The sequence below is a fragment of the Hemitrygon akajei genome, chromosome 3 (genome assembly GCF_048418815.1).
Source record: "Hemitrygon akajei chromosome 3, sHemAka1.3, whole genome shotgun sequence".
NCBI lineage: Eukaryota > Metazoa > Chordata > Chondrichthyes > Myliobatiformes > Dasyatidae > Hemitrygon > Hemitrygon akajei.
In genome coordinates this window covers 73,474,630-73,495,560 of record NC_133126.1, presented here as the reverse complement: position 1 = coordinate 73,495,560, position 20,931 = coordinate 73,474,630, and the positions used below count along the sequence as shown (strand labels likewise).

Sequence of the window (20,931 nt, the reverse complement as noted above, 5' to 3'; positions counted from 1 at the left end):
GTGCTGTATTGCTGTATGTTCTGTTCTGTACCGTTTTGACTCATGTTACATAGGTGAAGAAAAGTCTTGGGGAGTAAGGAGGGAATCCAGTTGCCTTGAAATACCCAGCACCTAATCTGTTCTTACAGTTGTGGCTAATCCAGTTAAGGTTCAGATCAGTGTTGAACCCCAGGATGGGTGTGCAAGTGGTGATAATGTTAGAGCTCATGGTTTAGGTTGCTCTTGTTGGAGATGGTCACTGCCAACCTATTACACAAAGTTGCTCATAAGGATAAAAGCATTTAAGAAATAGGAGCAGGAGCCTGCTCCACCATTCAATAAGATCATGGTTGATCTGACCATGGACTCTTCTCTACCTACCTGCCTTTTCTCCCATAACTCATAATTAATTCCCCTACTATGCCAAAATATATCCAACCTTGTCTTTAATATATTTACTGAGGTAGTCTCCACTGCTTCACTGGGCAGAGAATTCCACAGATTCACCACTCTTTGGGAAAAGCAGTTCTTCCTCATCTCCATCCTAAATTTACTCCCCTGAATCTTGAGGCTATGTCCCCTAGTTCTAGTCTCACCTATCAATGGAAACAACTTTCCTGCTTCTACATTATCTATCCCTTTCATAATTTTATGTTTCTATAAGATCTCCTCTCATCCTTCTGAATTCCAGTGAGTACGGTCCCAGGCGACTCAATCTCTCCTCATAGTCTAACTCCCTCATCTCTGGAATCAACCTGGTGAACCTCCTCTGCACCGCCTCCAAAACTAGTATATCCTTCTTCAAAGTAAGGAGACCAGAACTGCATGCAGTACTCCAGATGCAGCCTCACCAGTACCCTACAGAGTTGCAGCATAACCTCCCTGCTATAAAATTCAATCCCTCTAGCAATGAAGGCCAACATTTCATTTGCCTTCTTGATAGCCTTCTGCATGTGCAAACTAACCTTTTGAGATTCATGCATAAGCACTCCCAAGTCCCTCTGCACAGTAGCATGCTGTAATCTTTTACCACTTAAGTAATAATTTGATCTTTAATTTTTCCTTCAAAAAGTGGATGACCATGCACTTACCAACATTGTGCCAGACCCTTGCCCACTCATTTAACCTATCTATATCTCTCTGTAGACTCTCCATATTCTCTGCACAATTTGCTTTTCCACATAATTTTGTGTCATCAGCAAACTTAGATACACTACATCTGGTTCCCTTCTTCCAGATTGTTAATGTATATTGTGAATAGTTGTGGGCCCAGCAGTGACCACTGCAGCACACCACTCACCACTGATTGCTAACCAGAGAAATACCCATGTATCCCAACTTTCTGCTTTTTGTTTGTTAAGCAATCATCTATCTATGCTAACTCTATGTATCCTTATCTTGTAGATAAGTCTTTCATGTGGTACTTTATTGAACACGTTCTGGAAATCCAAGTAAATAATGTCTATCTGTTCCCCTCTATTACTGTGCTCATTATATCCTCAAAGTACTCTAGTAAGTTTGTCAAACAGGACCTGCCTTTGTTGAATTCATGCTGCATCTGCTTGATGGATCAATTTCTTTCCAGATGCCTTGCTATTTCTTCTTTAGTGATAGCTTCAAGCATTTTCCCAACTATAGATGTTAAACTAACTGGCCTGTAGTTACCTGCCTTTTGCCTGCATCCTTTTTTGAACAGTGGCTTGACATTCACCACCTTCTAATCAGTAGGGACCTTCCCAGAGTCCAGAGAATTTTGGTAATTTATCACCAAAGCCTCTACTATAACCTCTGCCATTTTCTCAGTACCCTTGGATGCATTCCATCAGGACCAGGGGATTTGTCTATCTTTAGGCCCAAGAGTTTGCTCAGCTCTGCCTGTTTCGTGATATCTATTGTATCAAGGTCCTCCCTCCCATCGCATCTATATCATCTCTCTTTGGCATGTTAGAGGTGTCCTCCACTGTGAAGACTGACACAAAATAGCCATTCAAAGCCTCGGCCATTTCCTCATTACCCAATATCATTTCCCCCTTCTTATCCTCCAAGCACCTAGGTTCACTTTAGTCACACTTCTCTGCTTTATAAAATTATTTTAAAAAATTACTATCCATTTTTATATTTTGTGCTGATCTATTTTTATAATCTATCTTCCCTTTCTTCATTGATCGCATAATGGTTCTTTGTTGCTTTTTAAAGTTTTCCCAATCTTCCAGTTTCCCACTACTCTTGGTGACCTTGTACACACGAGCTTTTAGTTTGATGCCTTCCTTTTATTAACTTACTGTAATTATCCATGTCTGTCTCTCCCCACCCTTTCTGTCCTTGCTTTTAACTGGAATATACTTTGTTGAGAACCGTGAAAAATCTCTTTGTAGTCCATGCTTGAATACTGCAGTGGCCTTGCTAGATGAGAGCATGGACAAGTTCACCACAATTGCTTTTAACACCGAATTCCCTAGAACCATTAATAAACATTTGCCACCCTCTCCCCCACCCCCATCTTGCATGATGAAGGGAAGCGGCTAAAGATAACTGAGGTAGGACACAACCTTCAGGAATTCTGGTACTGTTGTCCAGTATTGATGTATTGGCCTCCAAGAATACATAATGTGATGTTTAACTCTAGCCAGTGGAGAGCTTGCATCATGATTACCATTAACTTCACTTTTAGGAGGATCATTTGGGGTATTTAAGTGATGTCTTGATGTTCGGGATAATCACTGTTACTTCACCTCTGGAATTCAGCTTTTTAGGTTAGATTTGGACCAACGATATGAAAATGTATAGAATCCAGTGTTTCTGACAGAATCCAGAATGAATATCACGATCAGGGTTATTGTTGAGTGCTATCAGTGATAACTCTCATAATTTAGTGTTCGTAGAGAACAACTTGGTGGTGATTATTAGCTTGACTGGATTTGACGTTTTCTGGTAATTTTCTAATTTGTCAGGTAGATCTCAGTACTCGCAAAAAAGGAATTCAGCAGGTCAGGCTGCCACTTTGAATGGAAATGGATAGTCAGTGTTTCAGGTGAAGACCTTTCATCTTGTCCAGACCAGAAACATCAACTTGTGGCGACCCAATTACTAGCACACTCGAACCGGCTGACAATTAGCCAGAGTGCAGGCACAAAGGAAGAAAGCCTGAGGGGGTTTCAGTACGTGCCTCTCGAGGTATCCGGTGGGGGAGACAGGCTTTAAAGCAAGACTGTGAAGTTGGAATAAACTTATTCTTTGACTGCAGTTTACCGACTCCGTGTCATTATTTTAGCGCTGCGTGTAGCACACCGCTACAATTGGTGACCCCGACGGTCCAAACGTTTTTGGACCGGAGATGACCGATGCCGCATCTGTTAATGTGGTTTCCTTGAAGCTACCAAGCTTCTGGACGCTACAACCTCACCTATGGTTTCAGCAAGCAGAAGCCCAATTCCACGTTCGGCAGATAACCTCAGAGGACACCCGTTACTACTACGTGGTGAGCTTCCTCGACCAGGACACAGCGGCCCAGGTCGCGGAGTTCGTACAGTCTCCCCCGGCGGACGGCAAGTACACGGAATTCAAAGCCCTGCTCATAGGGACTTTCGGGCTCTCCCGCCGCGAGCGAGCTGCCCGTTTACTGCACCTGGCTGGCTTGGGAGACAGGCCTCCATCAGCTTTAATGAATGAGATGTTGTATCTGGCCGACGGACACCCACCCTGCCTCATGTTTGAGCAGGCATTCCTGGAGCAGCTACCCGAGGACATACACCTGCTGCTGTCCGACGCGGATTTCAGCGACCCCCGGAAGGTGGCAGCCCGGGCGGACTTGCTGTGGAACGCCAAGAAGGGGAGTGGGGCGTCCATCTCACTGATCACCCGGCCATGCTCCCAGCAGCAAACCAGTCCAGGCCTGGCCGCAGAGCCCGCTAAACCCAGAGGCCAGGGTGTGGAGTCCAACGAGCAATGGTGTTTCTACCACCAGCGGTGGGGCGCAGAAGCCCGCCGTTGTCGCCCGCCCTGCCAGTTCCCGGGAAATGCCAGGGCCAGCCGTCGCTGATGGCTACGACGGCTGGCCATCGGGATAGCCTCCTGTATGTGTGGGACAGCAGGTCGGGACGCCGGTTTTTGGTCGACACCGGTGCCGAGATCAGCGTCTTACCTCCGACGAGTTACGACACCCGCAGCAGGGCGCCGGGTCCCCCCCTGCGGGCCGCGAATGGCAGCACTATAAGGACTTATGGCACCCGTCCGTTGCAGCTACGATTCGACTCCAGCCAGTTTACGTGGGACTTCACACTGGCCACCGTAGCCCAACCGCTTCTGGGTGCAGATTTCTTGGGGGCTCACAGCCTACTGGTCGACCTGCCCAGGAAGAGACTGGTTCACGCCGAGACCTTTCAGACGTTCTCCCTGGGTGCAGCCCAGTTGCCAGCCGCTCACCTCAGCTCCATCACGCTGTCCGACAACGACTTCACCAGGGTCCTGGCGGATTTCCCATCGGTTCTGGCACTGCAGTTCGCAGCAGCCATGCCCCGACACGGCGTACAGCACCACATCCTGACCCAGGGACCACCCCTCCATACCCGTGCTCGGCGGCTTCCCCCGGACAAGCTCCGACTGGCGAAGGAGGAGTTCAAGAGGATGGAGGAATTGGGGATCATTCGGCGGTCCGACAACCCATGGGCCTCCCCCCTGCACATGGTACCCAAAGCGACAGGGGGCTGGAGACTGTGCGGCGACTACCGCAGGCTGAACGAGGCTACAACACCGGACCGCTACCCTGTGCCGCACATTCAGGACTTTGCAGCAAACCTGCACGGTGCACGGATCTTCTCCAAGGTAGACCTCATCCGCGGATGCCATCAAATCCCAATGCATCCGGACGACGTCCCCAATATGGCTCTCATCACCCCGTCTGGTCTTTTTGACCGCACAGATGTTCCAGCGGTTGATGGACGCGGTGGGACGCGACCTGGACTTCGCATTCATCTATTTGGACGACATCCTCGTAGCCAGCAGCAGTTGTCAGGAGCATCTGTCCCACCTCCGACAACTCTATGCCCGGCTGAGTGACTACGGTCTAACAATCAACCTGGCCAAATGCCAGTTCGGGCTCGACACCATTGACTTCCTGCTAAGGTAGATGCGGTCCGCCATTTCCCCCGACCCACCACGATCAAAGGCCTTCAGGAATTCGTAGGTATGGTCAATTTCTACCACCGCTTCCTCCCTTCAGCTGCCCAGATCATGCGCCCTCTGTTCGCCTTGCTGTCCGGTCCGGGCAAGGACATTACCTGGTACGAGGTGTCCACCGCCGCTTTCATTCAAACGAAGGATGCCTTGGCGAACGCCGCGATGCTAGTGCACCCCAGAATGGACGTCCCTACCGCCCTCACAGTGGACGCATCTAATACGGCAGTCGGTGGGGTACTGGAGCAGCTCATCGTGGGCCGCTGGCAACCCCTGGCGTTTTTCAGCAAACACCTGCGGCCACCCGAGCTCAAATACAGTGCTTTCGACCGGGAGCTGTTGACACTATACCTGGCAATTCGGCATTTCAGGTACTTCTTAGAAGGTAGGCCCTTCACCGCGTTCACGGACCACAAGCCGCTTACCTTTACATTCACAAAGGTGTCCGATCCCTGGTCGTCCCGCCAGCAGCGCCATCTGTCCTACATCTCTGAATACATGACGGACGTCCGGCACGTCTCAGGTAAGGACAATGTCGTGGCGGATGCGCTCTCTCGCCCTAACATTCACACCCTTTCCCAAGGGGTAGACTTTGAGGCGCTGGCAGAGGCACAGCTGGCAGATGAGGAGATCCCGAGTTACAGGACCGCAGTCGCCGGTTTGCAGCTACAGGACCTCCCCGTAGGCCCAGGTGAGAGGACCCTACTCTGTGACGTCGCCACCGACCAGCCCCGTCCCGTCGTCCCGGCACCCTGGCGACGAAGTGTTTTCAACTCCATTCATAACTTGGCGCACCCCTCCATCCGCACTACCGTCCGGATGGTCTCCAGCAGGTTCGTTTGGCACGGACTCCGCAAGCAGGTCCGTGAATGGGCCAGAACGTGCATGCACTGCCAGACAGCCAAGGTGCAGCGACACACCAAGGCCCCGCCGCAGCAGTTCCACCCCACCCACCGGCGTTTCGACCACATTCATGTGGATATCGTGGGCCCCCTGCCAGTGTCGCGCGAGGCGCGGCACCTCCTGACTATCATGGACCGGTTCACAAGATGGCCAGAGGCGATCCCGCTCACCAACACCACCTCCGAATCTTGCGTCCGGGCACTGATCGCCACCTGGGTGTCCCGCTTTGGTGTACCGGCCCACATTACCTCCGACAGAGGCGCCCAGTTCACCTCCAGCCTGTGATCAGCGATGGCCAGCCTGTTGGGGACTCAGCTGCACCACACCACTGCCTACCACCCACAGTCGAACGGACTGGTGGAGCGTTTCCACCGTCACCTGAAGTCGGCTCTCATGGCCCGCCTGCGAGGAGCTAACTGGGCGGACGAGCTTCCCTGGGTCCTACTCGGCATCCACACGGCGCCCAAAGACGATCTGCACGCTTCGTCGGCCGAGTTGGTGTACGGCGCACCCCTGGTCGTTCCCGGGGAGTTCGTACCAGCCCCAAGGGGGCGAGAGGAAGAACCCACAGCAGTCCTGGGCAGACTACGCGAGAGGCTCGGTGCCCTGGCCCCCATACCCACTTCGCAGCATGGTCAGCACCCGACCTGTGTACCCAAAGACCCGCAGAACTGTAAGTTTGTGTTTGTACGACGGGGCGGGCATCGGCCACCGCTGCAACGGCCCTACAAGGGGCCGTTTACGGTGATCAGAAATGACAGGTCCATATTCGTGCTGGACATTGGGGGGAGAGAGGAGGTTTTCACGGTGGACCGACTCAAACCGGCCCATGTGGACTTGGCGCAACCAGTCGAGTTTCCGGCACCGCGGCACAGAGGCCGACCTCCCAAACAGGATCCGGCCCAGACTGTGGACATTGGGGGGTGTATCGCCGGTTCTGGGGGGGTGTTATGTGGCGACCCAATTACTAGCACACTCGAACCGGCTGACAATTAGACAGAGTGCAGGCACAAAGGAAGAAAGCCTGAGGGGGTTTCAGTACGTGCCTCTCGAGGTATCTGGTGGGGGAGACAGGCTTTAAAGCAAGACTGTGAAGTTAGAATAAACTTATTCTTTGATTGCAGTTTACCGACTCCGTGTCATTATTTTAGCGCTGCATGTAGCACACCGCTACAAACTGTCCATTTCCCTCAGGAGCTGTCTGACCTGCTGAGTTCTTCCAGCAGTTCGTTTTTTTTCTTCAGATTCCAACATCTGCAGTTTCCAGATGTATTACATTTGTACTACAAAGTTTGGCTAGTGGTGCAGCTGGTTTTGAAAGTTGATTTTTCAGGACTATTGTTGGGACTCAAGAGCTTTATTCTACCAGTTGAGTTTATCTGTTTCCTGAAATGACCTGGAGTGAATCAAACTTGTGAAGAGTGGCTTCTGTTTGGCACCTCAGCAGAACAGCAAAATGGACTTGTCGGTCAGTACTTGTGGCTGAAGGTGATTGCATCTTTTGCACTTACGTCCTGGATTCTGCCATTCACTAAGGCAGAAATCTTGACAGGGTCTTGTTATCTGCTTTATTTTCTGTTTGATGTTTATTTGCATGTAACAAGTCTGCAAAGCTTTAGTCTTGTCTATTAGATTTGAATTGTGATTTCTATCTACTTTTGTTCTTGGCATCCTGTTGTACGTTCTTAACAGAACCAAAAATAGTTCTCTTGCCTGATGGTTTTGTGAGATTAAAGGCTATGCTTGAGTACGAGTTTACAGATTTCAGTGAAAAGGCATTCAAGTGGCTTAAGAATGCCTCCTGAAAACACAGTTTTAACCTTTTAAAATCTTTTCCAAATCTACTCCATTTAATTTACAGTTGTTTAAATACAAGATATTCATTTTCATCATCTTCTGGTTAATTTAACCAATCACATGGATTTTTGGACATCAAATCATTGACTGAAGCTGCTTAACCGGTCAGGCAACAGCTGTAGAAAAAGAGACGGACTGATGTTGTAGGTCGACAATTGTTCTTCAGTGTTGGAAGTGTTAGAGATAAACAAGTTTTAAAATGTATTGTAAGGAGGAGAGGACAAAAGGGGAATATTGTAATAAATTTAAAAGTAAAGCGAAACAAATGGCGAGTCTCTTGGAGATACCAGTTTCCTGGTTTTAAGTGGTTTTTACTCTGCCATAAATAAATGTGTTATTGATTTACATTTCGAAGAACATAAATGCCTGAACTGCTGGAGCTTTAATTCACTTTAGGTGAATAAAATCTGAGATGGACCGTTAACTTCCTCTGATCAATTTGTTACTTCTGGCTTGTAGGACATTAGAGAATTCTCTGTGGGAATAGGCTAATATCCCTCCAAGATCTATAACTATTCATTTAATGTTAATATCATATTCATTATGTACAGTGATAATTACCTCATAGTGAACATCAGTGATACATTGCCAGAAGTTGTCATGATAGTTTCATCTTGCAGTAATTCACTCCAAAAACTCAGTGTCAAATGGACAACTGGGGGATTCGAGCCCTTGTCTACAGCCATGGGTGTAGTTATTACTGAGTGAGTTGTTTGAGATGAAAGCAAGGCTCATGCTCACTCAAAAACATTTTTGAGCAAATTATGAGAATTCTTATTCAAATTCCAATTTAAGTGCTTTTATTCTTTATAATATCACGCTGGGGAAAAAAACTACATCTACATCAAAGTTATGAAGATTAAGAATAGAGAGGGTGGACTCTAGGATGGGTAAAGAATAGCAAGGATGTGAGACAAGAATGATCTGACCAAATGAAGGAGAATCCACCTGGAAAGCTGATATAACCAGAAAACATAACACCTTTCCTCATCCCATATGATCATAAAATTTATCATTATTAATAGCTGTTATCAAGTTCATTGACAAGTAATCTTAAGCACTATTGTTAAATTTGTATATTAGATTATACCCTTGTTGGGTATACCTGTACACCTGTTCATTAATGCATTTATCTAATTAGCCAATCATGTGGCAACAACTGAATGCATAAAAACATACAGACATGCTCAAGGGGTTCAATTATTAAGACCTAACATCAGAATGGGGAAGAGGTGTGATCTAGGAGACTTTGACCATGAAATGATTGTTGGTGCCAAAGTATCTCAGCATCTGCTGCTCTCCTGGGATTTTCATTCACAACAGTCTCTAGAGTTTACAGAAAATGTTGCAAATAAAAACAACAAAAAACATCCAGTGAGCCGCTGTTCTGTGGGTGAAAATGCCTTGTTAATGAGAGAGGTCAGAGGAGAATGGCCAGACTGGTTCATGCTGACAGAAAGGTGCAGTAACTCAAATAACCACATGTTACAGCAGTGATGTGCAGAAGAGCATCTCTGAACACACAACATATTCAGTTTTGAAGTGAATTGTTACAGCAGCAGAAGACCATGGACATATTCGGTAACCACTTTATTAGGTACAGGAGGTACCTGATAAGTTGCCCATTGAGTGTAGTTATAAATTAGGGAAATGAAAAATTATTGCATGATATATCCCTACAGCCCCCACCCCACCTCTGCTTTACGTCAGGGGGGTTACATTACAAATAAGGCATTCCTATCCCTGTTTTCTGTAATGCAAAAACTGCATAATTTTTCCATGCATTAAGAAAAGCAAGTTGGAAAAAGCATTAAATTTCACACGTATTTCATGCGAATGGTTCCTTTTATTCTTTATCTCAGATTTTTTTGATAGTGATTTATGAATTCCCTAAGGGTGGATTTCTGTTACCCGAACCATTGTAATGCAAAATTAACCTGTATTTGCATCCTTGTATGATGTGCCAGAAATTCTTGACAAGAATATTATTTGTTTTGAATTGGGTAATGATTACTTTGAAATCAAATTCAAATTCCTTGTTTGACACACCCATAAACTCTGGATCTACCCAATTTCATAAATCTAATTTGTCTATAAGCAATGAGGGTTTTTGCTACTTTTTTTATAAATATGAATGATTTTAGATCACGTGATTATTTGTCTTGAATTGTGTTATGATTACATTGAAATGGAATTCAAATTCCTTGATTGACACACCCATTTCAACTGGATCCACCCAATTCAGTAGATCTTACTTGTGTATAAGCAATGACAGTTTTTGCTATATTTTTATAAATGCAAGTGATTTTAGTGATTTGATTTGGTTTTTGTGATGGTTGTGGCTCATCATTGGAATTCTTAATCTACATTTGTTGCTGATTTGTATTTCAATGTGATAGTGTTGACCATGTGTGCAGAATTTGTGAAAATGGCATTGAAATAATTCAGTATTTCAAGTTGCTGTTTAATATTATAAATGTTATTTCTTTTGTGGTGTATCACTTGGCTACTATAGAAAAGCACACAACTAATGAGTGCCAAGCTGAACATAGGATGGATATAGTATGGCATTAACTTAACTAAGAAAAAAAATTATCAGCCTGCAATTACAGGAAGATTTGATAGTATTCTCCTGTCTAGGAAATGAAGTTAAAAGGATATGCCTTCACTGTTTGTTCCACCTATTCTTTTATGTTTGTTTCTGAGTTGTTAACGTACATGTTTCAATAGGTACATTTAATGTCAGAAAATGTATACAATTTACATCCTGAAATTCTTTTACTTTACAAACATTCACAAAAACAGGGGAGTACCCCAAAGAATGAATGACAGTTAAATGTTAGCACCCCAGAGCCCTCTCTACTCCCCCTTCCCATACATAAGCAGCAGCAAAGCAACGACCCCCTTCTCCCACCAGCAAAAAAGCATCAGCACCCCCCACCGAGCACTCAAGCATGCAGCAAGCGTCAATAAAGACACAAACTTGTAGTACCCCAAAGTCTACTCGTTCAACCAGTAATTCAACATACTACAGGCTCTCGCTCTCTCCCTCATAAAGGAAAAAGAGATGTCCCCGTTTCACAGCAAGAGGGGAGACATAACAAAGCAACTCCTTCATTTCTGGTGTTAAAAGTCCATTGCGTCACTTTTTCCGAGCTCTGTGCCCAAAGAACTCAGGCCTCTGAGCACACAACCAGCAGCTAACTCCCATGGTGCATGAGGCAGCAGCACCGGCCTTGAATCCACCCGTCTCCAGAGCCATGAAAATCTGGCACCCTGAAGGCACACTAACCTTCCAGCCCACGTCCTTGGCATATTGAAAAGTGGCCGGCCATGAGGCCCCAAGAGCAGGTTCCATATCCGCAAAGAACCAAAGTCAACGTGTAACTCCAGGTCAGGGTCTTCAAAACAACCCTGAAAATGAAAAAAAAGATATTAAAGATAGAAATAGAGCTGCTTCCAAAGATCAAAGCAAAGGAGTTGCCGTTAGGCGCCATCACCCTCCTAAGCTCACCTCTTACTTATTTAATTGGTTGATTTCCCTGGAAGGGTCAAATGGAGTCCAACAGATCCCCAGTGTTCTCCTTTAAATTTGCTGATAATATGAAAATGTAGGAGATCAAATGCTCCTACTGGTATACAGTAATTGGAAAGACCTTTAGAAGCATTAATTTACAGAGGGATCTTGGGTGCCAGTTCATAGTTCCCTGAAGGTGGCAAAACAAGTAGGTAGGGTGGTAATGAAAGCATAATGTACGCTTACCTTCAAAGTTCAGGGCATTGAGTATAAAAGTTAGAATATTGCATTACAGCTGCATAAAAAATTTAGTTAGGCCACATTTGGAGTATTCAATGCAATTCTAGACATTATACTACAGGAATGACACGAACGCTTTGGAGAACGTACAGAAGATCTTCACCGGGATGTTATCTTGGTTGAAATGTATTAACTATAATAAGAGGTTGGACAAACTTGGAGCAAAAAATAAACTGCTGGAGGAAATTTCAGTCAACAGCATCTTTTATTGTTGGTGGGGAATGCAATGGAATTATTGACGTTTTGAGTCAACACCCTACATCACAGAACTTTTGATTGTTTGTTTTGGGGTATACAAGGATGAGGGGAGACCTAATAGACATGTGTAAAATTATGTGAAGCATAAAGTAGGGTGGGTGGTCAGTCTTTTTCTCAGGGTACAAATCTCAAATATGAGAGGTCATGGGTTTAAGGTGGGGGGGGGGAGCAGTTTAATGGAGATGTGCAAGTTTTTTTTTTAAACAGGATGGTATGTGTCTGAAATGTGCTACCAGGGGAGATGGTAGACGTAGGTATGATAGCGATACTTTAAAGCAGGGGTTCCGAACCTGGAGTCCACAGACCTCTCAGTTAATGGTAGGGATCCATGGCATTAAAAAGTTATGACATCAATACAATGAAATACATATAAATATAGATAAAAAAACTGAATTACAGTAAGTATATGTGTGTATATGTAAGTATATCTTGGGCACTAGCCTGTAATGTACCCAGGATATCTTTAGGGAGCAGTATCTCAGAAAGGCGGCGTCCGTTATTAAGGACCTCCAGCACCCAGGGCATGCCCTTTTCTCACTGTTACCATCAGGTAGGAAATACAGAAGCCTGAAGGCACACACTCAGCAATTCAGGAACAGCTTCTTCCCCTCTGCCATCTGATTCCTAAATGGACATTGAAGCTTTGGACACTACCTCATTTTTTTAAATATACAGTATTCTGTTTTTGCACATTTTAAAAAAATCTATTCGATATACGTAAAAACAGAAAATGCTGGCAGAACTCAGCGGGCCAGACAGCATCTATGGGAGGAGGTAGTGATGACGTTTCGACCTGCTGAGTTCTGCCAGCATTTTGTGTTTTTATTTATTTCCAGCATCTGCAGATTCACTCGTGTTTTATTCGATATACATAATTGATTTACTTGTTTATTTATTATTATGTTTTATTTCATTTATTATTTTTTCTCTCTCTGCTAGATTATATATTGCATTGAACTGCTACTGCTAAGTTAACAAATTTCACATCACATGCTGGTGCTAATAAACCTGATTCTGATTTATGTGTATGCTTACTGTAATATATGTATATTAAATAGTTAATTTAAAATAGTGCAAAAAAAACAAACAGAAGAAGTATTGAGGTACTGTTTACAAGTTCAATGTCCATTTAGAATTGGATGGCAGAGGGGAAAAAGCTGTTCCTAAATCACTGAGTGTGTGCCTTTAACACTTTTTTACTGTCTGAATGGAGGTACAATGAGAAGAGGGCATGTTCTAGGGGTGGGGTTTCTTAATAATGCCTTCCTAAGGCACCACTCCTTGAAAATGTCTTGGATGCTATGGAGGTTAATACCCATGATGGAGCTGAATCATTTTACAAGTTTCTGCAACTTAATTTGATCTAGTGCAGTAGACCCCCCCCCCCCCCCCCACCCCATACCAGAGGGTGATGCAGCTAGTTGGAATGCTCTCCATGGTACATTTGTAGAAGTTTTCAAGTTTTAGTTGACAATCTCCAAATTAAAGTTAGGCATCGTCTTGCCTTCTGCAAGCTACGTAGCTTTTATGGGAGAGAAACCGAGTTTTAGATCTATAGCCTCTGATCGGAATGGAAGATGAGTGGCAGAAACTGTGGAGGTGGGCAGTAGAGGATGTTGTTGGGATTGTGAGGAGAATAAAAGTGAAGACTAATGTGGGTTTGGTGTAAATAAGTGGAAATATGCTGCATTTCTGTACCACTTTAAGTGTATTAATGTGCTCCACCTGCCATCATGTTCTGAACCTCCTTAGACACTAGTATTCTGGCATAATACAGAATTATACCTTTTTCCCAGGTAAGGCCTCCTCTGAGCTGTTTGTCCATCATGAGCCACTGTTATTTAGCTGCAAATTCGTCTGCATCATCTACTGCTGTTTCTGGGCCTTTGAGATTGCCCTTCCTTTAGATATGACTGTGTTGCTGCAATGGCAGCCCTTAACTAAGAAGTGTTTTTTTTTCTCTCCTGGGAAATACTTATTATTCAGAATGATTTATTTCCATGCATATTCTGGGAGTTTTGATGGGGTCAGTGAGATCAATGTGTGAGTCGAGTATACTATCATAGATGGTTCAGTCAGTGATTTCCTGGGAAAGTAAGTGGGTATTTTGGGAAAGTGGCTTTTCTGCCATTTACACAGAGCTTCCCTGAGCTCCCAGTGAATGGACTTGGGATTCATAATATCATTACATGTGTTCCTCCTCCATTGCCATTGGCCAAGGATTCCTGTGAATTAGAGGAGATCTTGTATCTTTTAATAGAAGCTTTCAGCACATCCTTGAACAACTTCCTCTGTTCACCTGATAATCTTACAGTGCTGGAGCTTGGAATGGAAGTCCTACTTTATGATGTTGTGCTGGTGTTGAGGTTTGGATTTTCAAGCACTTATGTTTGTATTTGTTTAGAGTTGGTCCTGAGGTGTGAAAGGTGGTCTACATTTTCAGAATCAGTATCACGTTTATTATTGGTGACATATGTCATGGAATTTATTATTTTGCAAGAGTAGTACATAAAATATATTATCAACTATAAAAAAGATTTTATATATATATACACATACGTGCGTGTATGTATGTGTGTGTATGTGTATGTATATATATATATATAAAATACACACACACACACACACACACACACACACACACACACACACACACACACACACACACACACACACACACACACACACACACACACACACACACACACACACACACACACACAGACCCCCCCCCCCCCCCCCCCCCAAGTCTTTTGCACGGTACTCTATTTGTCAACGTGGAATGAAGGGCAAATTTGTAATATATATGTAGTGAGGTAGTATTTATTGACCATTCAGAAATCTGATGGGAATGTCAGGGAAGAAGCTGTTCTTAAAACATTAAGTGTGTGTCTTTGGGCTCTTGTACCTTCCCTGTGATGGTAATAATGAGAAGAGAGTATATCCTGGGTGTTAGTGCCACATGTTTGAGGCATCACCTTTTGAAGATTTCCTGGACGGTGGAGAGGCTAGTGCCCATGATGGAGATAGCAGAGTTTATACCCCTCTGCAGCTTCTTCTGATTCTGTGCAGTGGCCCTTCCATACCAGGTGGTGATGCCAGTTAGAGTGCTCTCTTTGTTACATGTGTAGAAATTTGCTAGAGTCCTTGGTAGCATTCTAAATCTTCTCAAATTCCTAATCAACTATGGCCGCTGGTGCGGTGTTAATAATTGGCCCAGGATAGATCTTCAGAGATGTTGACACCCAAGCTCACCCTTTCCATTGCTGACCCCTTGATGAAGACCAGTGCATGACCTCCCCTTCCTGAAGTCCACAGTCAGTTCCTTAATCTTACTGATGGTGAGTGCAAAGTTGTTCTTATGACACCACTACGCAACCAGCCAGTCTGTTTCACACCTGTATGCCTCCTCGTCACCATCTGAGATTCTGCTGACACCAGTTGCGTTGTCAACAAATTTATAGATGGTATTTGCGCTGTGCCTAGCCATACAGTCATAGTGTAGAGCAGTGAGCTATACACTTATCCTTGTGCCCGTTGATTGTCAGCGAGGAGGAAATTGTTATCCAATGAGGAAGTCAAGGATCCAGTTGCAGAGGAAGCTACAGAGGTCCAGATTTTAAAGCCTACTGAGGGAACGCTGTAGGTATTGAATGCTGAGCTGTAATCAATAAACAGCGGCCTGACGTAGGTATTGCTGTTGTCCAAGTGGTCCAGTGTTTTACAGCGTCTCCTTATTAATCTTTGTTGTCAAATGATGGTGTTGTGTAAGGACTGATAAGTACATGATTGATACATTCCTTGAAGCGTTCATTCCAGCAGATGCTGGGTATCTCTCTGGCATTAATATGTTTGGCTGTTAGTGGAGTGGCCCTTGGGTGTTTGGGCCAAAGGTGACTTTGACAGCACTGAGAACCAGTTTTCAGTAAGTTGTACTCACCCCTTCACAATTTGTAATATTAAGTCATAGATTTTGTTTTTAACCACAACTTTTAGCTTTTCCTTTGGGGTTTAGTGAGGTTTCCATCCTAAGCCTGCCCTCAGAGAGGTATGACAAGCAAAGGGGGGAACACTTAATCATGAGGTGAGATTTGCTGTCAAGACTGAACTTATCTAGAGTCTCAGCAACAAGTATTCCTACTGTGGAAATAAAACCCATACATAGGTCTTAACTTTAGATCCTGAATGCATCCTGAATGGAAACAAACAGAACACTTGGGTTATTTCAGTGATTTGATTTAGAAAAAATGGCAATGCTCCATAGCAGCATTGTTGGTAAACAGGGAGTAGTGAAAGCTAATTTGGATGGAGGTGTCATTTTGACTTGATGGTTAGACCACAGCCTTGTCATTGCTAACACTATTTCACCAGAGTGCCCGGCAGCAGACCTTGTGGTAAAACCTTTGATTCGGGAGCTGGCACTTCTTGGATTACATGAACTTCTGAGTGTGAATCTGGGAGGTGGAGTGTGCCAATCAGACCATGACACATTCAAATGACTTGGACTAACCACCACACAATTTGCTTTGTAATCTTCATCAGCTTAGCCCCAGAACAACAGAAGCAGATATTTAAAAGATAGTGCCTCATTGATAACATGTAAGTTTCCAACAAACTGGAGCAGTAATGTGTTCAGAGTCTGGACTACAGCCAGGTCCATTACAATTAGCACCTGTAAAGTGACTCTTGGGAATCATTACCAGAAAATGGAAATCCAGGACCTATTTAACCATTAGGAGACAGGTATCTATAAACAGCAGTAAGCTGAAAGCAGTTCTAAGATACTGAGAAGAGGACAGGCACAATTCTGCTCAGTTTAAGAAAAGAATAAACTTGATGTCTAATGTTACATGTTTCCAAAGAGTTGCTCAGGAGAGCCGCTGTGAAGCTATCATATATGCAGTGAGATCACAATGTCAGATGTTCAGTTTCTGTTCACTGTCACTACTTTTACAAGCTAACCCTGTGAATTTGGGCTAACATTGAGATCAAGCTATTGTTAATGATTAATGAACTTTTTAAATTATTAACACCCCTTATGAAATGAGGCTATCTGAGGTTGCTCATTTAAATCTGCTTATCAGCAGGTTTGTATTGCATTTCATATCCATTGGTCTGTCTTTGTCACTCTGTACAAGATCTTTTTGTCCTTTTCTTTTAAAAAAAACTTCCTTTATCTATCTTTTTTTTCATTGTTTTGTCCAAGGTCTGCTGTAAGTCTGCTATCAGTCACTTCCCAAACTGAAAAACAGCGAACTGAGCTTCCATTTACATGCGCTTTAGTCCTCTGAATTACTTGCATTACAGTTACCTTTTTTTTCTCTGCTACTTGGATATGGATGTAAGGCAGAAATAATTACAATGTATAATAATGTTAAATTTAGAATTCTTAATCCTTGAAAAATGAAGTTTTCAGCCAGCATTGGTTAATGTAAAGCTGAGCTCTGATAGCCATGCAAGTTTATGTACACAGCCAAGAGTGAAGATAATGTGGTTAATGCAGAATGTACTATAATTGTTCAAAAACTGGTTCAAGAGCAGAGAATTGAGATATATAGCTTGCATATTGTTCTAAATTTAAACTGTTTCTCTGGGCTATTTCTTTTTATAGTAGGACCTATTTGAATTAACTGTTAACAGATGTTGACTTTCTTTAGCAGCTATTTGCAAAGTCAGGAGCTGCCCACAATATAAACAAACAACATTTCCTCTAACTCAACATGTAAGCAATTATATATTCACTGTCTGAATATTTAGCTATATTCCCTTATTCCAAATTCTAAGGGTGTTGTTCATCTGTTCTTATAACTTCTTACTGTTGATGTTATGAAGACGTAACATTTTTGAAAAAATATTGTGGTCTGATGTGATCAGTCATTCCACAGTAAGAGAGGCTCACAGAATTCCATCTGGAAAAACTAAGTGGTTTTGAGTCAGAAAGGGAAAATGTGAGTAGCTGTGCGTTCTTCTTTAAGCTGTAGTCCTTCATATTCTGATTACATAGCAAATACTTTCAGTTGTTCAACTACGCTTGCTGTCAGATTGCTCACTACTCCTACTGTTCATACTGGGTGGGGTTTTTGATAACTACCTGCCTGGACTGCGGAAGTAGTTGAAGGAGTTGGAAATATGAAACCAGTTCTGTGGGCTTTTATGCTTCACAGTCAAGCCGGAAACTCGCATTCCAGCTGAAGGCTGGAAGTCGCCGAAGGAGGAAAGTTACTTGTGTTCTCTGTCAAAGACTTTAGATTTTCAACTTCTGTTCAGAATGCAGAATTATCCGGTGATTTCAGGCCTGCAGCCCTCTAGCTTCACGCCAGTATGAACTTTATGGGTGATTTGAGACTCTGGCGAAGCCGGTTTAATCTTTCCCTGCCGAGCTCTTGGATTTTGGAATGCCAGTGAAGAAACCTTAAAGACCGGAGAAACAACAGGAAAGATGTTCTCAGAAGTTCATTCCTGCTTTTGTATTGGAATTTAATTTTGCTTGACAAATTTTTGTAATTTTAAGGTTCAGCTTGAAGGTATAGGCCTTCTCAGTCAGGGTACTCAGTATTTCTTCCTACACTTTAATTTTGGGTGGAGAGAAAATTGCATGTAATTAGGATAACTATATTAATCTGTTGGATTTTTTAGGTAGCTGAAAATATATTTTTGTTCTAATTAATGAAGTAGAAAGCACAGCAACAGCAATATTCCTTTAATATATAGATGCTGTCAGACAGCAATGTTTGTTTGTAGGAGATTGAAAATCCTATTTTCATTAAGTGCTCACAGATTTTACATTTTAGTTTGGGGGATATAATAAACTAGTTGTGATTGGGGCTATGGAGGGCAAAGATTGAAGTACACTTTAGAATCATACAGATTTTGGAAATTGTGAACATTATAAAACCATTAATTATTAGCAGCTGATATAAGACGTGTTAAATTACTTAACTAAACATTTTCAGAAAGGCAGTTATAAGTTTGCTTAGTAGTAGCAATATGACAGAAAATTTAAGTAGTGCTGAAATGCATCAGGAAAAAGATTCAGCAGCTTCAGCCCCAGAAGCTGCTTCATCACTCTTCTCTTCATTTTCAATGAAAATGCCATTTATGGGCCAACGCAGTGGGACCAAGCCAATCTCAGAAACAACAAAACAAAAAGTTGAACAAGGCAATGCATTATTAACTTTTTATCGCTCTCTAAGTCCCAACACTGCATCTGATAATAGTAAGGAGAAGAATGATACCACTAAATCTGATGAGCAGGTTGTTGCTGAAGCAAAAGAAGAAAAAGAAAAAATCAACACAGTGCAAGAAAAGTCAATAGATGACAAAACTCAAATTGAAAGTACTGAAAAGCAAAAAATATCCTGTGAACCTGAGCATTCGTTGGCACAGCCATTAATCAGAGACTTAGATGATGATAAAGTGCATGTGATTCGGGTTCAAACAACAAGTGATACTGACTCAGAGGATGAAGCTGGACAGGACAAAAAGCAAATCAGTGAAACTGAAGTTGTATTGACAAGTAATGAAAATTCAGAGCACACTCCGGAGCATAATTTACAAAAGGATGAGGATCCTACATCAAGTCAGCAACAAGAAATCATTGATATTACTGAAACAGAGGAGACCGAGATAACTTCTAAACCTGAAGGTAAAACAGAAAACATCAATAATGATACTGGAACAGAACAAAAATCACTATTTAAGTTGGGGAATAATTTAGCATTACCTATGTCAGCTGACAGTTCTAACAGTTCTACCCAAGGTTCTGTTACACAGTTGGAGAAAGCCTTTCAGATGCCTCCTCTATTTAGTGGTTTGCGTTTATTGAAGAAAGGTGCTACAGGTGAGGCAAGGGAGACAATTTCAGAGATTAAACAAAGAGATACTGATTTGGCAATGTTAAAATTGACTCAACCGGGACAGAAATCTACAACAAAACTCTTGGCAGAATCATTACCAAAGAGAAAAGATGAAGGAAGGTTACAGGACCCAAAGAAGAATTCGGGACTTTTGGAGCAGCTCAGTCAGTTGATTTTTGATGCACCCAATGTGGATAATAAAACAGATGTTGCTGATGAATCTAAGAATTCTGAAAAGACAAATGAAGCACCACAAGAAGAATCAGCACCAGCTGAAGCACCTATTCGTGCCCCTAGTGAGAATACTTTGGAAAGTTTCAAATCCTTTTTCTCGGTCCGTACTGTCAAAAAAGATGCACTGGATCTGGAAAGCCTGAAAAAGAAAAAAAGGCAAGAAAAGGAATCCTTAAAAGCTATATTTGAAAGATCATTCCTAAAGCAATCTTCTGAACAGAAAAACCCCGCAGAATCCACAGAAGGAAAATCCGTATGTTGAAACCCCTTTTTCTTATGTTTTGAAAACCTATGTTATATTATCAAATATTAACAGACAGTTATGGTTATAACTAGTTTAAATTTAACTCATCTGAGTTCTGAAAATATAAATAATATAAATATGAAAATAAAAGGACATGTATAGTAAGAAAAAGTATACATGTACTTTAAAAATCTGCCATTTAGGTAATACGTGTTATGAAAACAGAGGTTATATTAACAATCAAAATTATTTTTCATTTGAAAAATAATGAGTTGTTTTTAAGTGTTACTCATCTAGCATTAAATATTGCATTTGTCAAATTGTAACAGATTAACTTGTTTGCTATGATAATGTAATGTATGCTTACCATTTGCATGTTATTGCACATATCTTTATAAAAGTTAGGCTTTCTGTAGGTATCCACTGGCAGTTTTCTTGTTCCCTGAACTTTTATGTAAATTAACTTTAAGTCACCCACTGGATTGTCTGATCTCAAATTCCCATCTTCTTTCTATATTAATTTCTGTGAAAATTTCACAGTTAATGAAGCCCAATGCAGAACTATACATATAGGATCATTTTTAATTAATATTTACTCAGGTGGTTTTAAT

The 20,931-nt window shown here is 42.7% G+C and overlaps 1 protein-coding gene across 5 annotated transcripts in view; it reads left to right on the top strand.

The window, feature by feature from the left end:
- Positions 1 to 20,931, top strand: part of fmn1 (formin 1) — a 381,596-nt gene that overhangs the window by 71,683 nt on the left and 288,982 nt on the right. For 2 of the 5 annotated variants that reach the window (XM_073040131.1, XM_073040130.1), the window contains exon 1: positions 18,107 to 20,329. The exons of the other annotated variants lie outside the window; for them this stretch is intronic. In XM_073040131.1, the coding sequence (XP_072896232.1) occupies positions 18,974 to 20,329 (1,356 nt within the window). In that variant the 5' untranslated portion in view covers positions 18,107 to 18,973. Of the gene's footprint in view, positions 1 to 18,106; positions 20,330 to 20,931 lie in introns of those variants that run through there. 5 annotated transcript variants of the gene reach the window in all.